Raw genomic sequence first — 21,778 nt, 5'->3', positions numbered from 1 at the left:
CCAGGGGCTCTGTGTGCCCTCCCTCCCCCATGCCAGGAGCTCTGTGCCCCCCATTCCTCCTCCCCCCAATGCCAGGGGCACTGTGACCCCCCAGTCTCTCTCCCCCAATGCCAGAGGCTCTGTGCCCCCCCATTCCTCCTCCCCCATATGCCAGGGTCTCTGTGTGCTCCCATCTCCCCATGCCAGGGGCTCTGTGCCCTCTTATTCCTCTTCCCCCCAATGCCAGAGGCTCTGTGCCCCCCCATTCTCCCTCCCCCCAATGCCAGAGCCTCTAGGGTTCCCACCTCTGAGATACAAAAACCCAGGACACCTGGGATGATCCTGAGCCCGTGACACCGGCCGCCTGGCCGCGTGCATAGAACGCCTCACAGATTTCCTGGGGACAGCTACCCAGGGCCGGCTCTACCTTTTTGCTGCCCCAAGCAAAAAAAAAAAAAATGCCACCCGGACTGTGCCACCCCAAGAATGGAGGGAATTCCACCCCTTAGCATGTGCTGCCCCAGGCATATGCTTCCTCCGCTGGTGCCTGGAGCCGGCCCTGCAGCTACCCCAGAGAAGGGGCCAACCTGGGCAAACCTGGCACCCCTACTCTCTGCATGCCCCCACACTCTCCCCAGTGCCAGGGTCCCCCATCGTCCCGCTCCACCAGCACCACCTCCCAGCGGGCCGTCCTAGGCCCCTCCAATCTGGCGAGAAAGCAACTGCCACAAAACCAGCACCTTTCCCCCCAGCCCGCTGCAGGTGCCGGGCATCACCCCAGCCCACGGAGCCAGCGCCCAAGGCCTGAATCAAACCCAGGGCAGTGCACTGAGCCGCCCACGGGCATGTGATGAACACCGCATCCAGCCCTTACATTCCTGGGGGGCCTCCGTGTTGACATTCCAAGGCCTCCAATTAAAATCCTTCCTGCTTCCCATTTTGGGCTGGGTGACGCTAATTGCAACATCGCCCTCGCCTCTGTGGATAATTGCCAACCTCTGGCCAGAAAGTTTCCTGCATCAGAGACCCCTGGCTCACAGCACAGTCCGGCTCCATCCCCGGCAGCATGAAGACACCTCTCCTCTTCTGCCTCTTCTCGGCCCTGCTGGATACAGGTGAGAACGGGGTTTCGGGGGTCTTGGAACCCCTGCCCAGCGCTAACAGAAAAAGACCCACCCTGGAATAGTTGCTCTGGCGGGAAGCAGCTCTCCTTCCCGGGGTGAAATATGCCTCAGTACTGAGATCCTGCCCCTGGGCTGGGGGGCTGCTCGCCACCTGTCCTATCTGGAGGAAATTCTCCCCACCGATCTTCTCTGGGGAGAGGGGGACCTCCAGCTCCCACCGAGCTCTAGGAGAGGTAAAGATTTCTCCCCCTTTCTCAGCTACCTCACTTGGTTTTGCAATAGAGGGAGGGACGACACTGGAACAAAACCAAGAAATTCAGGGCCAGATCCCAGCTGGGGTCAATGGGCCGTAGCTCCACTGGAGTCAATGGGACTGGAGAGAGTGGAGTGAGGGCTGTGCACAGATGAATCATGTTGCCTTTCCTTCCATAGGGACCTGTGTTTCGTGCGAGGTTTGCTTCAGCACAAGTGACAGCTGTACGGGCAGTGTGCAAGTCTGCAGTGAGCGAATGGATTCCTGTGGGATCATTAAAACAGAAACCGTAGCAGGTGGGTGCCGGAGACCCTGAACCAGCCCCGAACACTGTCTGATTTGGAGTCAGCCATCCATCATTCCCTTCCCAGTACCAGGAGGTGGCAGGTCTAGTGGGTTAGAGCAGGGGGTTGGGAGCCAGGAAACCTGGGTTCCAGCCCTGGCTCTGAGAAGGGAGTGGGGTCTGGTGAGTTTGAGTAGTGGGGGCTGGGAGACAGGACTCCTGGGTTAAATCCCTGGCTCTGGGAAGGGGAGAGAGATCTAGAGGGTTAGGTTGAGGGGGTGGAAGCAGCAGTGGGTATCAGCACTCCTGGTTCTATACTGACCTTGGAGGAATCATTCCTCCCATACGCCGTGCCTCAGTTTCCCTATCTTGATCATGATCATGCATGTGAAGAGATGTGATGGGGAGGCGGAGACAGCAACACCAGCGAATGAAGCCTCATCTCCTCTTCCTCCCATGCAGGCGAGATTAAGAGTCCTAACTTTATCAAGGCCTGCGTGTCCTCCAGCCAATGCGGCCTCAGTCCTCTTTACATGACTTTTGGGAACGGGATCTCCATGATCACGAACATCGCCTGCTGTGTGGGGCAGGCCTGTAAAACAGCCTCCGTTACCGGTACCCAGCTCCGTCTCTGTCTCCCTGCTCCTTCTCCCTCCAGCTCTTCCCCCTCCTCATGTCCTCTCCTCCTCTTCCTGACCCCTGCAGGTGTCTCTGTGGGAGGATGGAAAAAGGATTATGCAAGAATCCATTGGGGTGCCCCATTGAATAACACTCAGCCACGGGAGTAGTCCTCCCGCCCTGCAGGGGGCGCCCCATTGAATAACACTCAGCTCCTGGCTGGGTGGAGTTTAGTGGGCGGGGCTTTAGGCTCCTGCCAGGTGTGAACCCGGCTGGCCCCACCCAGGGCGGGGTCCAGGGCTCACTGCTGCAAACCTCTCCCCTGCCCCTGCTGTCCCCGGCGTCCCCAGAGCTACAGCTCCCCCTGCAGGGGGCACCCAGGGCTGAGCTGTTCAGCCCCCAACTGCTCTCCCTGCCCCGACGCCGCCTGGGGCTCGTCCCCCGAGCTGACTGCGTTTGCTCCGCTTCTTCCCAGTGCCCCCGGCTAACACCACCCTGAACGGCCGGCACTGCCCAGCCTGCTACTCTGTGTTTACCCATCACTGCAATGAAGAGATCATCGACTGCACAGGAGCCCAGACCCAGTGCATCCATATCAGCGGCACCGTGAAAACCGGTAATTGCCATTTGGCTGTTTCTCTGTTCAGGTTTCCCCATCCAGGAGGGAGCCACGCACACAGGCAATCCCCTGCCGTGGGGAAGAATTGGGTAGAGTCTCAGCACACCTGGATTCTATCCCCGTGATTTCTCCTCACTGTACCTCTGTTTCCCCTACGCACCCGTTGGGGTTTTATTTTAGAATTCATGAGGGTTTGGAGACAGGTGACAAGGAAGGTTTGGAAAAACCTGTGAAAAGAAGGGAACCAACTGGGGCTATTTTTCCTTGGGAATAAGAGAGGCGACATGATAGAACATATGAAATTATGATTGTGATAGAGAAGCAGAGAGCTGAACAAATAAGGGAGATAGCTAGATAGATAGATCTTTAGTTCTATGCCAACACCAAAAAAAAAGGAAGAAAATAGTTGTTTCGGGTCCAATCAAAAATTAATGATTTTTTGGGCACTTTCAACAAACTGAAAAGTCAGAAAAAGTTTCATTTTGGGTGAAATGAAACATCTGGTTTTGATTTTGAGGGGTTGTTAATGTTGATAAAGTTTAAAAAAAGAAATGTTGGAAGGAAAAGTTGTTTTGAACCAAAAGAGTGAAAAGTTTCTATTTTTTCCGCAGAGTTTTTTTTATGGGGTTTCTTCCGACTGAAACAATTCTGTAACTTTGAATTCGCAAAATGTTTCCAAGTGGTCAAATCTGCATTTTTCACTGAAAAAAAGTTTCAGCTGAAAAATGTGACTGAGCACTAGAGCGGGGAGATCGAGAACTTCTGAACGCCCGCTGTCACAGGATAGGACATAAGCGAATGTTCAATGAAATTGAAAAGGGACAAGTTCATTATGATAAAGGAAACACATTTTCCAGTCAATACACCGTTAGTCCGTGGAACTCCCCACCACAAGAAATTTCCGTGGTCAAGAGTTGAACAAGATTCAAAAAGGGATTGTATGCTTATCGGAGTGATCATAATAAATGATCGTAAAAATGTTGGCAGGGATATTGAACCTCCTCTTTCAGGTCTTAAGATGATCTCTAGCTATTAGCAATCAGGACGAGATCTAGAGTAGGAGGAGATTATCCCACATATTGGGCGGTTTTGATCCCTTTCTCTGCAGAATCTAGTGCTGGCCACTGATGGAGACGGGATACTGTCCTATGCACAGCACCCTGCACAATAGGCCCCCAAACTGCCGTGGTGTCTCTAGAGCCGACTGTTCTACAAATCAAAAGTAATACAGAAAAAGTGATGGCACAAACACACCATCCCTGGGACTGCTGCAGAAATCCCCCAGCTGGTTTGACCTGGCGGTCCCAGAGATATTTCTTTCTTACTGATGGTAGAATGGTATAACAGATGCCCCAACTGAGATCGGGACCTTTTTGATCCGGATGTTGCACAGACCCCCTTGGCTGAGACGGGGATCCCTGCTGTGCAAGGTGCTGCATGCCCCCCCTCCCCATCTGAAATTGGGAGTCCCAACATGCCAGGTTCTGTACAGACGCCTTGACTGAGAACTTCTTAGGGATCCCACTACTGCCACCATCGGTGAGCTACACCATTGCCAGGTGAATGGTGGGACTAACACAGGCCTGCTCCAAAGTTCATTAGGGATCAGAGCCCTACATGACTTGCCCAGAGGTCCACAGAGTGAGACTATATCAGAGCAGAGGAAGGGAGACTGTTGGGGGCGGGTCTAGATGGGCAGCAGGGAGTGGCGCAGAGGAGGACGGGGAGGGTGTTGTATAGGGTCAGAGCCGTAAGAGGCCAGAGGTCCCCAGACACTGACCCTGCTGTTTTGCCCCCCCCCCCCACAGGTGGGACAACCGTGCACAGCACCCTGAAAGGCTGCGCCACCGAGTCTGCCTGCACCAATATACAACAGTTCAAAGGGGCCTTTGCGGGATTCAGTGCGGATCTCACTACGGCCGAATGCAGACCAGCCTTCCGTGTGGCCAGCATGGCTCCAGAACCAGCCAGACTCGTCCTCCCAGCCCTCGTTACCGTCCTGCTGGCGAACGTCCTCTCCTGATCCCCATGCCCGTGTCCCAGCCACGTGGCCCTATATAACCACACCGCAGGTGGCAGACGGACGCACCCCTGCTAAAGGCTCCCATGCTCAGCTCAGATTCACTTCCTCTTTAGTGGCATTAACGGAATAAAACAGACAAGAGAAAATTGTTGTGTGTGTGTCTGTCTGTAATCATGAATCTCAGATACTGTGTGTCTGTGTGTAATTGTGAATGTTGGACTCTGGGTGTATGCAAGCATGAGTCTCGTGTGTGTCTGTGTGTGATCATGAGTGTTGGACTGTGTGTGTGCATCTCTGTGTGATAGCAAATCTTATGTGTGTGTAATCATGTCTTGGACTGTGTGTGTGGTGTGTATAATTCTGACTCCTGGATTGTCTGTGTAACTGTGAGTCTTGGATCATGTGTCTGTGTGTGAGATAGTGAGTGTGTGCGTGTGCGGGTTTGTGTCTGGGATTACATGTGTGTGTTTGTGATGATCGGGATTATTTCCCCATGTTTAATTCTAGCAGGGGTCGTGGGGCTGTCAGAAACCCGGTTCTGTAGCTGTTTGGATCTAGGAGGACTCCCAGCAGTGGAATCAGGAGAGCACACACACACTATAGGGACACAGCCATCTCCCATGCCACACCCACCCTCCTACAGGCCCTAGAGTCTGTTGAAAAATGGGGTTTGTTTATTGGGGGGGGCGTATTTCTTAGAATATTTTTTGTCATAAAACTGAAAAATATTCAGCTGAAAAACCCGATTTTTTTTAAACGTAAATATTTTTTGTTGCAGGACCCACCAACCAGGCCTGGAGACCCTAAAGGGTTAAAGCAGCTTTCCCTGCCCCCTCCCTCCCCGCCCCATGCTTGGGGATGCCGGGGCAGCTCTGCTTCCTGCACAGAGCAGTTGTTGGAAAGATACCGGACACCAGGACTGAACCTTGGACTTGGGGGGGGGGGGGTAAACGCAGGAGAGTTTAACATTGGAATTAAAGGAGACGCATCTATAGCTGTGTGTGGCATCACAGCTCCCTAAACCACTTTACAGGATCCAGCCACTAGAGGGGGTGACAGACACACACTGGTATGGATCCGGGTTACATCGGTGCTACAGTAAACCATCCCACCGAGAGGGTGGGGGGAAAGCGAGAGAGCCCTCTAGGATCAACAGAGACCCACCCGCCATGGATAATGTGGATGACCCCTTAACCCTGCGGAGCTGCCCCTTTAAAACCTTAGATTTAAAGATGATAAATGATAAGTTTTTTCTGTTGAGATGGCGTTAACCTGCAGAACTCCCTGACATTGGAAACCGCCAGCACCAGGATTCAGACATGATTGGCCATTTGGACAGACAATGAGATGATCCACAGCCTCATTAGAGAGATGAGCATAAAAGGGACACAGGCCTACCTGTTTCTGAGCCCATCAATCTCTGATTGAGGAGGTCGGAAAGAGCCCTCCCCCATGGCCCAGAATATTCCATCAGTGACCACTAGGGGGCATCATGCACCATCCCATCAGAGCTGGGACTGGACTAGTGTCTTCCACTCACTTGCTCTGCTCTGGGATTACCCAGAAGGGGACAGGTATGTAAAATATAGACAGATCCCAGCTGGGGTCAATGGGCCATAGCTCCCTTGGAGTCAATGGGGCCAGATCCCAGCTGGGGTCAATCGGCTGCAGCTCCATTGGAGTCAATGGGGCCAGATCCCAGCTGGGGTCAATGGGCCGTAGCTCCATTGGAGTCAATGAATCAGATGGGTGTGTCTGGGGGGAGAGAGAGAGAGAGAGAATGATAGATTGTAGGGTGTATATGTAATGGAGAGATAGAGGGGTCTGTTTTGGGATGGATAGATAGATAGATAAGATTAGATAGCCATTCATTGGGCCTGGGTCTCCAATCTCTTCTACTGTAGTAAACTGGATCAGACCAATGGTCCATCTAGCCCAGTATCCTGTCTTCCGACAGTGGCCAATACCAGGTGCCCCAGAGAGAATGGACAGAATTGGGCAATTATTGAGTGATCCATCCCCTGTCGTCCTGTCCCAGCTTCTGGTGGCCAGAGGCTGAGGGACATCCAGACCCTGGGGTTGCATCCCTGAGCATCTTGGCTAATAGCCATTGATGGACCTATCCTCCAGGAACTTATCCAATTCCTTTTTTGAACCAGTTATACTTTTGGCCTTCACAACATCCCCTGGCAAGGAGTTCCACAGGTTGACTGTGCGTTGTGTGAAGAAATACTTCCTTTTGTTTGTTTTAAACCTGCTGCCTGTTAATTTCATCAGGTGATGACTGGTTCTTGTGTTATGTGAAGGGGTAAATAACACTTCCTTATTTACTTCCTCTGTGCCTTTCAGGGTTTTATAGACCTCTATTGTATTCCCCCAGTCGTCTCTCTTCCAAGATGAACAGTCTCAATCGTTTTAATCTCTCCTCATATGGAAGGTGTTCATCTGCCATTTTCTCATCCAGTCACCCAGTTTTGTGAGACAGAGACAACCTGGCAACCCTATCTAGTGCCCTTCCCCTCCCTTAACCATAGAGACCCTGACTAGAGCACCCCTTACTGCAGTGACACCCCCATCCTGACCATAGAGACCTCGCCTAGAGTGTCCCACATACTGCAGTTAAAAATTTCTTAGACAAGTTAGATGTCTTCAAGTCACCAAGGCCTGATGAAATGTGTCCTAGAATACTCAAGGAGCTGACTGAGGAGATATCTGAGCCATTAGCAATTATCTTTGAAAAGTCATGGAAGACAGGAGAGATTCCAGAAGACTGGAAAAGGGCAAATATAGTGCCCATCTATAAAAAAGGAAATAAGGACAACCTGGGGAATTACAGACCAGTCAGCTTAACGTGTGTACCTGGAAAGATAATTGAGCAAATAATTAAGCAATCAATTTGCAAACATCTAGAAGATAATAGGGTGATAAGTAACAGCCAGCATGGATTTGTCAATAACAAATTGTGTCAAACCAACCTGATAGCTTTCTTTGACAGGGTAACAAGCCTTGTGGTTGCGGGGAAGTGGTCAACATGGTCTATCTTGCCGTTAGTAAAGTTTTTGATACTGACTCCCATGACCTTCTCATAAACAAACCAGGGAAATACAACCTAGATGGAGCTACAATAAGGTGGGTGCAAAACTGGTTGGAAAATCGTTCCCAGAGAGTAGTTATCAGTGGTTCACAGTCAGGCTGGAAGGACATAACAAGTGGGGTTCTGCGGGGATCAGTTCTGGATACGTTTCTATTCAAAATGATTTAATGATTTAATCAATGATTTAGATAATGGCATAGAGAGTACACTTATAAAGTTTGTGGACGATACCAAGCAGGGAGGGGTTTCCAAGTGCTTGGGAGGATAGGATGAAAATTCAAAATGATCTGGACAAACTGGAGAAATGGTGTGAAATAAATAGGATGAAATTCAGTAAGGACAAATGCAAAGTATTTGACTTAGGAAGGAACCATCAGTTGCACACATACAGACTGGGAAATGACTGCCTAGGAAGGAGAACTGCAGGAAGGGATCTGGGGGTCATAGTGGATCACAAGCTGAATATGAGTGAACAGTGTAACGCTGCTGCAAAAAAACTGAACATCATTCTGTGCTGTATTAGCAGGAGTGTTATAAGCAAGACGCAAGAAGTAATTCTTCTGCTCTACTCCGCGCTGATTAGGCCTGAACTGGAGTATTGTGTCCAGTTCTGGACGTCACATTTCAGGAAAGATGTGGACAAATTGGAGAAAATCCAGAGAAGAGGGGGGGGGGAAAGATGAAAGGTCTAGAAAACATGACCTTTGAGGGAATATTGAAACATGATAACCGTTTTCAAGTACATAAAAGCTTGTTACAAGGAAGAGGGAGAACTGTTCTCCTTAACCGCTGAGGATAAGACAAGAAGCAATGGGCTTAAATTGCAGCAAGGGAGGTTTAGGTTGCTACATCAAGTAGCAGTTTTTTACAACAGCAGCTTCTTACAATCTATACATATCAATAACTGCTACAGATAGCACATTTCTACAGGTAGCAATTTCACACACTATAGTAAAAGAAACTGCTACCGGTGGGCATTTGCTACATCAGGGAGCAGTTTTATACAGTAGCAGTTTCTTACAATCCTACCTATCCATAACTGCTACCAGTAGCACATTCCTACGGGGAGCAGTTTAATACACTACACACTGGGGGGCTATCGCCGGTCAGGAGGGTGGTGCGTTTGGTGACAGGCGACAAACTCCGGGTGTGCGGGCCTGATCCTCCACTCCCCTGAAAGCCCTGAGCGAGCTGAACTTTGCTCCGGGCTCTAGATCGTTGCCTAATTTACTTTCACTTTCCATGTTCCTCAGAGCTCAGCCACGCCGAGAGACACAGGAAGGGAGGAAGATGGAGGAACACACGGGGATTATTCTGCTTCTCTGAGTTCATCGAGGAGGTCGGAGGGTCTGGTGCACTTGGGGTGGAAGGTAAGAGACTCCTCTCTCGTCTGGCTGCCTTTTGCCTGTAACTACAAGAGACATTTCAAATGGCAGCTGCAAAATGAACAATAAAATGACGAACACATTTATTTGAGCATCAGCTTTTGTGGGCTACAGCCCACTTCATCGGATGCCCACGGAAGCTGATGCACAAATAAATGTGTTAGTCTCTAAGGTGCCACAAGTATTCCTGTTCTTTTTGCAGATACAGACTAACACGGCTGCTACTCTGAACTAAAATGACTGCTGAGTCATATGACCGTAGCATGACCAGATGTCCCGATTTTATAGGGACCTTTTTCTTATATAGGCTCCTATTATGCCCCGCCCCCACCCCCGTCCTGATTTTTCACATTTGCTGTCTGGTCACCCTATATGACCGGCAATCATAGAATGACAGGACTGGAAGGGACCTCGCTAGGTCGTCTCGTCCATCCCCTGTACTGAGGCAGGATGAAGTATTATCTAGACCATCTCTGATAGGGATTTGTCCAATGTGCTCTTAAAAATCTCCAGTGACGGAGATGCCGCAACCTCCCTAGGAAATTTGTTTCAGTGCCTAACCACCCTGACAGGAAGTTTTTCCTGATGTCTAACCAAAATCTCCCTTGCTGCAATTTAAGCCCATTGCTTCTTGTCCTGTCCTCGGTGATTAAGGAGAGCAATTTATCACCCTGCTATTTATAACAACCTTTGATTTACTTGAAACCTGATATCAGGTCCCCCCGCCCCTTAGTCTTCTCTTCTCCAGACTAAACAAACCTGTTTTTTTCAATCTTTCTTCATACATCATGTTTTCTAGACCTTTCATCATGTTTGCTCCCCTCCTCTGGACTTCCTCCAATTTGTCCACCCCTTTCCCCAGGTGTGGTGTCCAGAACTGGACTCAGTACTCCAGCCGAGGCCTTATCAGCGCTGAATAGAGTGCAATGTGCAACTCAAACGGGTTTTGTTTAAAGCATCGCATAGAATATAATAGAGAATTATTTTCCCTCTCTGAACTTTTATAGCGTGGTTAAAAAAAACCTGCAGAAATGATGTGGGGGTGTGATTTCATTCACACTGAAGACCTATTGCACTGCTGTGACAGTGAACAAGGGACTTAAAGTGGAAGCACATTTTTTTTCACCGATGTTAAAGCCCCGTTACACTGCCAGAGAGTTTTAAAGGGGCCTTAGTGTAAATGAAAACCAGGCTCTGAGTTTCTATTTGATTCTAGAGCTGTGAGTGTAATTTCTATAAACCCCCGTTAAGGGTTAGGTGTAAATTGGCACAACCACATTAATTCCAGTGGAGCTACGGCCCATTGACCCCAGCTGGGATCTGGCCCCTTTTGACTCCAATGAAGCTACGGCCCATTGACCCTGGCTGGGATCTGGCCCCTTTTGCATGCAAATGCTACTTACCCCAGCTTAAAACTGTTCATCCTGATTCTCATTCACACTAAATCCCCTTTACAAACCTCTGGCTCACTGCAAGACCTCGGTGAAGGAGCCAGGACGTGACTGAGAATCAGGCCCAGTTAAGCGGCCTTCAGCGGAGTGACTCCCGGTTTGTGCTGGGGTGAGTGGGGCTGCAGGGAACCCGGGGCTGCAGGGCCAGTGTGAATGTTGTTCCCAGGGGCTGGTGTCTGGAATGCAGCTAATGGGAGCATTTTCTCTCCTTCTCTTGCAGATTTGAAATGGTCAGAGTCAGGATGGGAACAAGCCCTGGCTGGTCACTGCTTTTGATGGCTCTGTGGACTCTCTATGGTACATGCCACCTGCTTCACTCTCCTGCTTCTATTGAGTGATCTGGTGTCACTTTAATTGTCCATTTCCCTCCTGGGTTTGCCCCATATGCCCCCCCCTTTTTTTTTAGCTGGTCCCAGTCTGTCCCAGTGGCGCCGTTTCAGATTTTGGGGGTGGGGGCAACTTTAATCGTGATTCCAAGGGGCTATTTAGGCACCTGAAAACTCTAGTTTTTTTCAGATAATAACTTGGGAATTAGCTGACAGGAGCCCTGTGTCTAATTTCTATAGAAAGAAAGAAAACGAAATACACCAATTAAAGCCATGTTTTACGTTTATATGTAAGTGTAGAACAATCAGGAGATAACTCAGCAAGGTGTTCCCCACCCCAAGCCTTGTGGTATCAGTTCTGGAGCTTTAGCGCAGATCTCAGAAACACACTCTTGATACTTTGTACACTGTCTTTCGTAGAGATGAATACCAATAAATAAAAGCTGCTAAAAATCAGCTCACTTTCTCTCACAGACACACTCTGTGTTCCTGCCATTATCTCCTTTATTTTAGCCAATTGTTTTTCACTCCACTAAAAATGTAGTTACTTAATTTTAACATTATGATTAAGGGTTTTTTCCTAATTATTTTGACATTTATGTTTACCATTTACAATCATAGAATCGTAGAACTGGAAGGGACCTCACGAGGTCATGTAGTCCAGTCCCCTGCACTCATGGAAGGACTAAGTATTATCTAGACCATCCCTGACAGGTGTTTGTCCAACCTGCTCTTAAAAATCCCCAATGATGGAGATTCCACACCCACCCTAGGCAATTTATTCCAGTGCTTAACCACCCAGACAGTTAGGAAAATTTTTAACCTAAATCGCCCATGCTGCAATTTAAACCCATTGCTTCTTGTCCTAACCTCAGAGGTTAACATGAACAATTTTTCTCCCTCCTCCTTGTAACAACTTTTTATGGACTTGAAAACTGTTATCATGTCCCCTCTCAGTCTTCTCTTCTCCAGACTAAACAAACCCAGTTCTTTCAATCTTCCCTCATCGCTCATGTTTCTAGACCTTTAATCATTTCTGTTGCTCTTCTCTGGACTTTCTCCAGTTTGTCCACATCTTTCCTGAAACGTGTTGCCCAGAACTGGACACAAGACTCCAGCTTACACCTAACCACAAGACTCCACAAGTCTAAGCACAGAGTAGAGCGGAAGAATTATTTCTCGTGTCGTGCTTACAACACTCCTGCTAATACATCCCAGAATGATGTTCGATTTTTTTGCAACAGAATTACACTGTGGATTTATATTTAGCTTGTGATTCACTGTGACCCCCAGATCCCTTTCTGCAATACTCCTTCCTAGGCAGTCATACGTGACTCACTAACATTTGACTCCAATATTACTCTTAGTATCAGCTTGGAACCACGTTTATTTTTGTACAAATTTTAAGTTATTTTACAGATATATTTAAAAATACAATTTGAAAATAAGTGACCTTCATCTGCGCGGTGTCTAAAATTATCATAGAATATCAGGGTTGGAAGGTACCTCAGGAGGTATCTAGTCCAATCTAGTCCAACCCCCGCTCAAAGGGTATGTCTACACTACGGGATTAATCCGAATTTATATAATTCGAATTTAGGAAACCGATTTTATAAATTCGAATGTATTCGGCCACACTAGGCACCATTAATTCGGTGGTGTGCGTCCAAGCTACCGTAGTAGCATCGATTTCCAGAGCATTGCATTGTGGGTAGCCAATAACATTGAATTGCCAATAACATCGAATTGCGGCCACACTAACCTTAATTCGGATTAACAATACCGATTTTGACGCTACTCCTCTCGTCGAGGAGGAGTACAGAAATCGAATTAAAGGGCTCTTTAATTCGAATTAAATGGCTTCGTTGTGTGGACGGGTCAAGCGTTAATTCGAATTAAAGCAGCTAAATCCGAATTAAAGTCGTAGTGTAGACCAGGCCAAAGCAGGACCAATCCCCAGATGGATTTTTGCCCCAGATCCCTAAATGGCTCCCTCAAGGATTGAACCCACAACGCTGGGTTTAGGAGGCCAATGCTCAAAGCACTGAGCTATCCCTCCCTGTTTAGCTTACTATTTTTTTAAAACTGTCAGTGCTAAGGTGAGTACAAGCTAATTTTACATACTAGAAGGATACTATTATTTGATTGTACCACTTTAAATAATGAATGACAAAGCACAGTATGGTAATAAAAGTAATAATGGTAATTACTCCAACCAGGACAGGTCAGGTATTTTAGAACTCACTACTGAAAGAATTAAATTTAAGAATAGGAGAGAAATAAAATTATGAAATGCACAGACCAGCCAAAAAACTCAAATAACAGTAATCCTTAAACTTTGAAAGAATAAAATTACAGCGCGTATACGTGCATTGCGCATTTCGACAGGAAGTACCAAAAAATAACAACATTAATAATACAAGTGTGTGTATGAGTGTGTGTGTGTGGAGGGGGGGGCAGTGTGTGATAGAGCCCGTATGTGTGTGCCTGAGTGAGTGTGTCAGCGCGCTGTCTCTTTAAGCCCAGCACCCAGGAGCCTGAATGATTGTTCAGTACAGCAGCAGTTGCAGCCCCCACTCCTGAGCCAGGGGCACCAGCACAGACAGGTGCCCTGCCCCCGGCCCAGCTCAGCGGAGACCCACGTGGGCACGGCCACCTCTGGCATCGGGCGAGTTCACCCAGCGCCACGCCAGCCACTGAACTGCTTCCCAAAGAAGGGGAGACTCTATTGCAGTGGGAGATGGGAGGCCAGAGAGCGGCTGGTAGCTGCTGGCAGGGTGCCCAGCTCTAGGAGGGGTGGCTACAAGTGGGCTAAGGCAAATTTTGGGGTGGCTTTACCCCCTGCAAACCCCATCCCCCAGCGCCACCCCGTATGTTAGTTACATATGTGCTTTTCCGCTGATACAGTTATATCAGTACAATCCCTAGAGCGCACGCACTGACTCCGGTGTAAAGCTGCCTTATACCAGTCTAGCGTATTCCCCTTCAGATAGAGCACTAGCTGTACTGGTCTAAACCCCTTTATACCACTGCAGCTGCAGCCCTGTCTACACTAGAGACATCTGCTAGCATAGGCTATTTCTACACTTGTGAACTAGGGGTACGATTCCCCAGCTGAAAGGTTCCCCCACCAACCTCTGCTTCCCTTTAAGGAGTCGCTGGAGCACAGCCATCCATCACAGCTCACTATGGCGAGGACATCACACTGGACTGCACCTTCCACCACATACCGGGGGTAAAACTCCATCGACTGAACATCACCTGGAAGATGCAAAGAGCTGAGGAAGAAGCTCTCCTGGTTCAGAGCTACTATGGGCAGAGGGACCTGTGGCAGGGACAGGACAAGGTTTACCGGGGCCGGACGCAGCTGTACCGAGAGGGAATCCACAAAGGAAATGCGTCCCTGCAACTCAGGGCTGTGCGCTTCCAGGACGAGGGCTCCTACCTCTGCTACGTCACCTCTGAGCTGGGAACCTCGTCCCACACGATTTCCCTGGCCGTGCTAAGTAGGTTTCCTCTGTCTGTGTCCCTGTCTGAGCGTCTGAGACACAGTCACTCACTGTGTACAATGTGATCGCCCAGCAGAGCCAGGTCTGGTTAAAGCGCCACAATCCCCCAGTGCAGACACAGGCCACGTCTGCGCCAGCAGCGCTTTGCCTTGACTTTCAGCCACTACGTAGCCTTATGTTTTTCCACATAGGTTTAGCCCACACAAGCACAGTGCTTACCTTTGTCCTCTACCTAAAGAGATAATAGCCTAAGAGTGGTAATAGCTGTTGGAATTGTTCCTTTAGCTCACATGATAGATGCACATACCTTTAGTTCTAAGGGTCATGGGTTCAAATCCCACTGACAGCCCAAGTGGAGGGCTGGTGATGGTCTAGGCCAGGGGTCGGCAACCTTTCAGAAGTGCTGTGCCAAGTCTTCATTTATTCACTCTAATTTCAGGTTTCTCATGCCAGGGATACGTTTTAACGTTTTTAGATGGTCTCTTTCTATAAGTCTATAATATAGAACTAAACTATTGTTGTATGTAAAGTAAATAAGGTTTTAAAAATGTTTAAGAAGCTTCGTTTAAAATTCAATTAAAATGCAGAGCCCCCCGGACCGGTGGCCAGGACCTGGGCAGCGTGAGTGCCACTGAAAATCAGCTCACGTGTCACCTTTGGCACGCGTGCCATAGGTTGCCTACCCCTGTTCTAGGCCTTTCTGTGGATGTGAATTTTGCGAAGTAATATAGTCTTCTCGGTAACTTGGAAGGTCTGTGTGTGTTGTTGTGTGTGTGCTGTGTGAGCATTGTGTGTTGTGCATGTGTGTCATGTAAGTGTGGTGGGTTGGGAGTGTTGTGAAGGTTGTGTGCGTTGTGGGTGTGCTGGGTGTCTGTCGTGTTGTGTGCATGTTACGAGTGTGGCATGTTTGTATGTGTAAAAGGGGGAATGTGACAAAAAGTTGCCTCTGGAGCTGGGGTAAATAATTCTGAGCCTTGTTTCTCATTAAGGGGAGAGTGAAATGAAGTCTCCTATTGTAGCTCAGCGGGGGCAGGACGTCACCCTGAGCTGCCCCTTTGAATTCGGATTAAACGGCCAGCCGTTGAACATCACCTGGAAGAAGGAAGAAGCCGAGGGGCGGGATCTCCTGGTTCACAGTTATTATAACGGGATGGACAAGTTGCAGAGACAAGATGTCGCTTACAAGGGCAGAACACAACTCCACCCGGAGAGATTCCCGCAGGGAAATGCGTCCCTGACGTTACGGAGAGTTCGCAGCCAGGATGAGGGATTCTACATCTGCCATGTCAAGCCGGAACTGGGGCGGTTTTCTGTGCGGATGCAAGTTACAGTCGAAGGTATGGGACAGCGTATAGTACAAGCCCCGAGGGGTTTTCCTACACTTGAGAAAAGCGCTTAAGGTATCTACCTTGATGTAACCTTAACCTTTTCCCCAGCCTTGGCAGGTTCTACCTTGATAGCTCTGGTCCAGGGTGTCCCTGCTTCCCCCTAGGGTCAATATGAGACATACGTGCATTGCTGGCTTCTGACCAACTTTAGCCACACAAGGAAGAGGCCTTGCGGATACCTCAACGAAAGCTGCTGCTTAATGTGCAGCAGCAGGGGAAAAACGAAGCAGATTGTAGGCTGCACAAGGGCTGGGAAGGGAAGGGCTGAGAATGTGCCAATAGCATCGATGAGAGTTTTTATTTTGTTTTCTGTTTGTCTTTTACAGGCTTTGTGAGTAACCGGCCATCACTAGATGTGTACTATGCCATGTTTTCAGTTCCGTTATTAATTATAGCGTTTATTATCATTAACAAGCACCGTCGTTTCCTGCTGCGCAAATTAAAGAGTTTTCAGTTTTGGTCCCAACGGAAACAGCAGGAGGGCGGAGACCAGCCTCTCAAACCGGTTGACAGCCAATGAATCAGAAAAGCCAAACACACTCCTGCTACCACCTTGAAGAGGTCAGTGAGGCAGTCAAGAATGAAAGTCTCGACGTTGCCGTAGTCGGAGAGACGGGATCTGGAAAGTCGTCTTTTGTCAATGCCACCCGGGGTCTGAAAGAACACGATACAGGAGCTGCTGAGACTGGGGTGGCAGGAGAAATGATGGTGGAGCCCAAGGGTTATTCACATCCCGGACACCCCAATGTAACGCTATGGGACCTGCCAGGGATCAGGACAATGAATTGTCCCTCAGACACTTTCCTTGAGCAGCATCACTTCAGACAGTGTGACTTGGTCATCGTCATCCCCTGTGGGCGCTTCACAAACACCAACGCCAGACTTGTGGAGGAGATTCGAACGCTGGGGAAGACGTTTTACTTTGTCCGTTCCAAAGTGGACTTGGATGAGGCGTCTGCAAGGAGAAAAAACGGCCGTGAGGAGAGCGCCCTGCAGACGATCAGAGAGGAGTGTATGTCACACCTTGGAGGAGAAACAGACGTTTTCCTTATATCCAGCTGGGACCCTGACAAGTTTCGTTTCCCCCGCCTGCAGCGAACGTTAGCCAAGGAATTCCACCGTCACAGGGTGCGTGCTTTGCAGCCGGCTCTCTCAAAGAGATCTTTGCCCATTTTGCACAAGATAAAAGTGTCATTGTAGGAGGCAGAGCAGACATGGGGCCAAACTCTCTACTCATGTAACTCCAATTTACCAGAGAATTTGGCCCATGTCCTATTTTTGTGTCCCTCTGCCAGCGAAATCAGGTGCCTACGATTTACTAGGAGTCCCACTGGCCAGGGAGTCACAGTTCTTTCCCTGCTCCCCTGGTGTTCTGCGGGAGGGTTGGTGTGATGGTTTGGGGAGCTGTCTCTGGACCTTCTGAATTCTGGGTGATGCATGAAATTGTATCACCCTGTCGTAGAAAGCCGGATCCACCTCTGCCGACAGTGCACACAGCAGACACACGCCGGGAAGGTACTCGACACTCAGCCATGACACTTTGACCACAATCGCTCTGCTAAAGAGCTGCAGCCTACCGGAGAAAGCAACAGTTTTATCTTCCCTGCCCAGAGGGAAGGGAGAAATTACACAGCAAAAAAAAAAAAAAAAAAAAGGCCCGAGGCACCAGGTCTTAGTGCCCGGATCAATTGACTTGGACGTGCTCTGCAAGGCTAAGAATAGCCATGTAGACATGCCCTCTTGGCAGAGGCACTATTTATAGAGTGGGGGTGGACACCTGCCCCTCCCTCACCCCAGGTTCCTATCGCAATGGAGTGCAAACAGGAAGAGGAACTGCTGCTCCGTGCTCCCCTGAAGGCCTTGGGTGGGGTCTGAGAAGTTGCTGCTGGCACAGGGCTGTCCCTGCCCCCGCCTGTCCCGCCCCGGGCTGTGGGAAATGTAAATTCCCCAGCTTTGTCCTGTGTGGCTGAGAGCTGTCAGCATGGCTCTGTCCGCCCCCACCCTGAGCAGAGCTGGTATAACGAGATCCCCACATGCCCCCTCCGGCTGGGCGGCTGAGAGCCTGGGAGCTCATTAGCCTAGGGTTACCATATTTCCACAATCAAAAAAGAGGACACGGCGGGGGGGGGGAGCCCCACTCTAGCCCTGCCCCCGTTCTAGCCCCGCCCCATTCACTCCCTCCCACTGCCCCCCTCAGAACCCCCAACCCCCCTCCCTGCTCCTTGTCCCCTGACTGCCCCCTCCTGGGACCCCTGCCACTAACTGCCTCCTAGGACCCCACCTCCTATCTAAGCCTCCCTGCTTCTTGTCCCCTGACTGCCCCGTCCTGAGAACCCAACACCCTAACTGCCCCCCTAGGACCCTATCTGTCCCCTGACTGCCCCGACCCTTATCCACACCCCCACCCCATATTCACACCCCTGCCCCCAGACAGACCCCCAGGACTCCCATGCGCTATCCAACTGCTCCCCGCCCCCTGACAGGACCCCCAGAACTCCCGACCCATCCAACCCCCTCTGCTCCCTGACTGTCCCAACCCCTCTCCACACCCCTGCCACCCTGACAGCCCCCACCGAACTCCCGACCCATCCAACCCTCCCCCCCCACTCCCTGTCCCCTGACTGCCCCCCTTCTCCAACTCCCCGGCCCCCTTATCGTGCCACTCGGCTTAGAGCAGGTGTCTGGCTCCGCGCCCCAAGGAGCGCCCAGCCCGGCCTGAGCGCTGCCGGGCGGCGTGCTAAGGCTGCAGGGGATGGGGGGAGCCGGAAAGGGGCTTTGGCTGCCGAGGCCCCAGTGCACCGCCCTGTCAGCCACTTTTCGGTCGATAAATAGCCAACCGGGTGGAAATCCCGGACATTTTTTGATTTTTAGAAATCCCCCCCGGATGGCTATTTAAAGAGCGAAAAGCCGGACATGTCCAGGGAAATCCGGACGTATGGTAGCCCTACATTAGCCCCCCCCCGCTAGCCCCCGCAGCCAGCAGCAGCGCTCGCAGCCCTGGCACCAGAGGACACTCAAAGCTCTTCCTGTGGGGAAATAGCTCCTCGGTCCCCCGCTGGTGGAGCCAGGGGAGGGCAGGTCCTGGCCAGCCTTGGCCCAGAGAAGGGACCTGGTGAGTGCTGAGCTCGAGGAGTCTCCCCCACAAAGCCGGGCAGTTTTATTTCTAGTGTCACAGTCGGTGCTGCCCTGAGACGTTTCAGCTCTCCTGATGGAAACCAGAGGACGATATTGTCCGTACCTCGGCGTCTCCATCAGCAAATACAAATTGTTTCTTTCTTCAATTATTCTATGGACCCTGGGACTTTTTTTTTTTTTTTTTTTAACAATTCCTAACTTCCTTAGTATCTGAGTATGCCCTAGAAAGGACAGTGTTTAGAGGGCAAATTTTCTTAACATTTAAGACGTCTCTTGTCAGATTGTATTTTCATTAAGGCACAGTTAAGCATGACCCAGTTGGGTCACTTGTTAGTATATAGCTGGTTTGTCAGCCTGAGAGAGAATTTGAGGTTTGACTTTTTGATACACTTATGTCTGATATGTGTGAACAAAGAACAAAGACACCATGTGTCTTGCTTCTGCCTGGGCAGCTGGGTTTGTTAGTGTAATGGGAAGAGATAAAGGATAGAGCTAATGTGTGACAGGGCATGGTGGGAGAATAACATGAGCATACACTGGGAGGCTGCCTGGCTTTCTCAAGCCAAGGTCAAGCAACCAGTTGGGAGGGGCAAAGGGCATGGGGGGGAGGCATAAGAAACCCTAAAAGCCTGGCCTAGGCCTGGGTCTGCTCCCCAGCTCAGCCCAGGCCCCTGCTCTCTCCTTAGCTCGGCCCCACTCTGTCTGACCCAGGCAATTCCAGCTCACATGGGGGACGGGACCCCCCTGGCCTCCTGACTCCCTGATTAGCCAGCCCCCTGTCAATCAGGCTGACCTGGAGAGTTGGCCTCTCCCCATTGTGCCTGAGGACTGTCAGTCTCAGGGTCCTGATTTCCCATCGATCCTTCCCCTTTCCTTTGCTACTGGGAGCCAGCGACCAAAAACCCCACTGAGTTTTAGTAAGGGGACAAGAGTCCCCTTACACAGTGCCCCTCCCGCACCTTAACCATAGAGACCCTGCCTGGAGCACCCCCACTCTGCAGTGCCCCTCCACCACCTAACCATAGAGACCCTGCCTAGAGCGCCCCCCCCTGCAGTGACCCTTCCCTCCCCTAACCATAGAGACCCTGCCTACAACACCCCCCACTGCAGTGTCCCTCCCGCACCCTAACCATAGAGACCCCACCTAGAGCGCCCCCACACTGCAGTGACCCTACCCTCCCCTAACCATAGAGACCCTGCCTAGAGCACCCCCTCTCTGCAGTGACCCTCCCCTCCCCTAACCATAGAGACCCCACCTAGAGCGCCCCCACTACAGTGACCCTCCCCTCCCCTAACCATAGAGACCCTGCCTAGAGCGCCCCCACACTGCTGTGCCCCTCCCCTCTCCTAACCATAGAGACCCCACCGACAGCACCCCCCCACTGCAGTGACCCTTTCCTCCCCTAACCATAGAGACCCCGCCTAGAGCGCCCCCACACTGCAGTGCCCCTCCCCTCCCCTAACCATAGAGACCCCGCCTACAACACCCCCCACTGCAGTGACCCTTCCCTCCCCTAACCATAGAGACCCTGCTTAGAGTGCCCCCACACTGCAGTGCCCCTCCCCTAACATAGAGACCCTGCCTAGAGCACCCCCCACTGCCATGACCCTCCCCTCCCCTAACCATAGAGACCCCACCTAGAGCACCCCCCCACTGCAGTGACCCTCCCCTCCCCTAACCATAGAGACCCTGCCTAGAGCACCCCCCCCACTGCAGTGACCCTCCCCTCCCCAACCACAGAGACCCTGCCTAGAGCGCTCCCACACTGCAGTGACCCTCCCCAACCACAGAGACCCTGCCTAGAGCGCTCCCACACTGCAGTGACCCTCCCCTATCCATAGAGACCCTGCCTAGAGTGCCCCACACCCTGCAGTACTCCTCCTCCACCCAAATCTAACTTACTCCTGATTTACATCAGGCTGGGAGCAGATTTTGGCCCTTGTGGCTTTTGCCAGACACGGTTCTTCTGCTTCCTGTGAGCTCCCAGTTTCCCAAATTGTTTTCTCTGCTGCTGGGATTCCCTGACTTTTTATTTCTATTTTTTTCTTCTTATTTTTAGAGCAGATGTTTATTCTGTTGGATCATCTAACTTCCAGCCTGACTGAATTTCTGGCCTAGTGTCAAAACTTTGTCCTGATTCGATCCACCAATGGGGATTGCATTTTTGCAGCTGTTATTTGGCCGCTCGGTCCAGCCCTTAGTGTTTTTCCGCATGCCATTGCTTGTGTGTAGAACTTGAGTCTCAAATATTCACTAAAGGCAGTATCCTATCTCCTATAACATCTTTCTCAAAGGCAAAAATCGATTGTAATTTTTGCTGAACATTAGAACTGCCGGAGTGGGTCAGACAAACAGTTCATCTAGTCCAGTATCCTGTCTTCTGACAGCGGCCAGTACCAGGTGCTTCTAAGGGAATGAACAGAACAGGCAAACACTGAGTGAACCATCCCATTGTCCACTCCCAGCATCTGGCAGTCAGAGGACGGTTTAGGAACAAGCAGAGCACGGAGCTCTGATTATCTTGGCGAACAGCTGATGCCCCTATCCTGAGGAACTGATCTAATTTTTTGTTGAACCCATTCATAGTTTT

At 50.4% G+C, this 21,778-nt stretch overlaps 2 protein-coding genes across 2 annotated transcripts; both read left to right on the top strand.

Annotated features, from left to right (window-relative positions):
• Positions 1-1,045: 1,045 nt before the first annotated feature.
• LOC135892844 (phospholipase A2 inhibitor gamma subunit B-like) lies at positions 1,046-4,899 on the top strand. The gene is made up of 5 exons (XM_065420638.1): positions 1,046-1,094; positions 1,536-1,652; positions 2,102-2,254; positions 2,733-2,873; positions 4,685-4,899. Exons 1-5 carry the CDS (start codon positions 1,046-1,048, stop codon positions 4,897-4,899), a joined length of 675 nt encoding a protein of 224 aa, XP_065276710.1.
• Positions 4,900-9,253: 4,354 nt separating this feature from the next.
• On the top strand, positions 9,254-18,052 carry LOC135892400 (myelin-oligodendrocyte glycoprotein-like). The gene is made up of 5 exons (XM_065420175.1): positions 9,254-9,363; positions 11,050-11,126; positions 14,308-14,661; positions 15,654-16,001; positions 16,379-18,052. Exons 2-5 carry the CDS (start codon positions 11,057-11,059, stop codon positions 16,570-16,572), a joined length of 966 nt encoding a protein of 321 aa, XP_065276247.1. The 5' UTR covers positions 9,254-9,363; positions 11,050-11,056; the 3' UTR covers positions 16,573-18,052.
• Positions 18,053-21,778: the final 3,726 nt, after the last annotated feature.

The sequence above is a fragment of the Emys orbicularis genome, chromosome 20 (genome assembly GCF_028017835.1).
Source record: "Emys orbicularis isolate rEmyOrb1 chromosome 20, rEmyOrb1.hap1, whole genome shotgun sequence".
Lineage (NCBI taxonomy): Eukaryota > Metazoa > Chordata > Testudines > Emydidae > Emys > Emys orbicularis.
Note: the sequence above shows the minus strand (reverse complement) of the source record. Positions and strands in the feature narration are given on the sequence as shown.